Raw genomic sequence first — 1,517 nt, forward strand, 5'->3', positions numbered from 1 at the left:
CCCCCTGGCCCCTCCCGCGCCCCGGGCCAAGGCCCTGCCTCTCTCTGGCCTGGGGCAGGATTCGAACGCAGGTCCCGGGAGCGGGGACTCGGAGAGCTGCGATCCAGCTCTGAGCGTCACGTGCACAGTGGAGTAGCGTCAGCCGGAGCGGCACGAGCCCCTGGCCCTGCACCCACCAGCCCCCAGTCTCAGCCCCTGCTGTGTCGAGCCCCACGTGCTCAGCCCGTGGCAGGGCCCGTCCCCCACCCCAGAGCATGCAGGGCCACAGTCCCTGCCCCGTGTACCCTGGGCATCTGCGGGGGCCAGGCCTGCACCAGGACAGAGTCAGGGGTTAGCGCAGGGTCAGAGGAGCCCGAGAGCCTGGAAGAGAGCGAGAGCGAGAGCGAGAGCAGGAGACCAGAGAGCAGGAGAGCACGGAGAGGCCGGAGCAGAGGCAGAGAGCAGCAGAGCGACAGGGCAGCGGGGCCAGGCTAGAGGGGAGACCCAGCCGGGGCCCGGGGAGGCTCCGGGCTCAGAGAGAGAAGCCCCTCCAGGGAGCAGAGCCCGGTCCTGGACTCTCCCGGGGCTCACACCTCGGCCCCAGGTGGGACCAGGCCAGCAGACGGCTGAGCACTGCAGCGGTCGGAGGTGTATGGCACTGTCCGTCCCTGTGCCACGGGGAGTCCTCATGTCTGTCCACTCCCACCACTGTCCACCTGAGCACACGCTGCAGCCCCGGGGTCCGCACTGGGGGAGGCCGTGCCCAGGCCACTGGCTCTCTGGGGCATCAGGACCAGCCCCAGCGCCCCCGGCCAGGGCTGGGGGGGCGGCATGGCAGCTGGCAGTGTCCAGCTCCGGAAGATGGGCCAGGGCCAGGCGGGGAGCCAGCGCCAGGCAGGATGAGGCTACATGGGGGCAGGGCTGCCCGGCGGCGCGGCGCGGCGCGGCGCGGCACGGTGCAGCGTGGCACTCACCTCGATGACGTTGGAGTCCACGAAGCCGGGGATGCGCTCGTCCTTGCAGACCACGCCGGCATCCTCCTCGTGGGTGCAGTCGCTGTTCCCCCAGCCCCGTGACTTGCAGTCCACGATGCTCTTCTCACTGCCCCCGCACACCACGTTGTCCAGCCAGATCCGCCCTGCCAGGGGGAGCGGGCAGCACCGTCAGGGCCGTGGGGGCAGGGAGGGCCCAGGGACAGGGGACCAGGTAGGGGGCAGCTCACCGGGACAGCCCCTGCCCCACCAAGCCTGAGGAGCTCCCCCCAAAACAGAGCATCCCCGAGATGTCACCCCAATGCCCCCCAATCCCACAGCACAGCAGCGCTTCGAGGGGGGCTTCATGCAGGCCCCTTCCTCTCCCCCCAAACCTGCAGCAATGAACACCCAGCCTGACACCCCTGCAAGCACACGCGCGCGCGCACACACACACACACATTCTAGCATGCACACACTCACGCAAACGCACACACACACACGTGCGCGTGTACACATGCACACCGCCCCCGTGCCACCAGCGTGCAGGGGAAGACGTGCGTGGGG

General features: G+C 69.9%; 1 protein-coding gene across 1 annotated transcript in view; it reads right to left on the minus strand.

Moving 5' to 3' along the window:
• The window catches only part of LOXL3 (lysyl oxidase like 3), a 22,774-nt gene that overhangs the window by 16,017 nt on the left and 5,240 nt on the right, over positions 1-1,517 (minus strand). Inside the window, exons 2-3 of the mRNA XM_025191908.1 lie at positions 954-1,117; positions 39-109 (exon numbers count right to left, since the gene is read on the minus strand). Coding sequence (XP_025047693.1) covers positions 39-109; positions 954-1,117 — 235 coding nt within the window. The remainder of the gene's footprint in view (positions 1-38; positions 110-953; positions 1,118-1,517) is intronic.

This window comes from Alligator sinensis, unplaced genomic scaffold (genome assembly GCF_000455745.1).
Source record: "Alligator sinensis unplaced genomic scaffold, ASM45574v1 scaffold1334_1, whole genome shotgun sequence".
Classification (NCBI taxonomy): domain Eukaryota; kingdom Metazoa; phylum Chordata; order Crocodylia; family Alligatoridae; genus Alligator; species Alligator sinensis.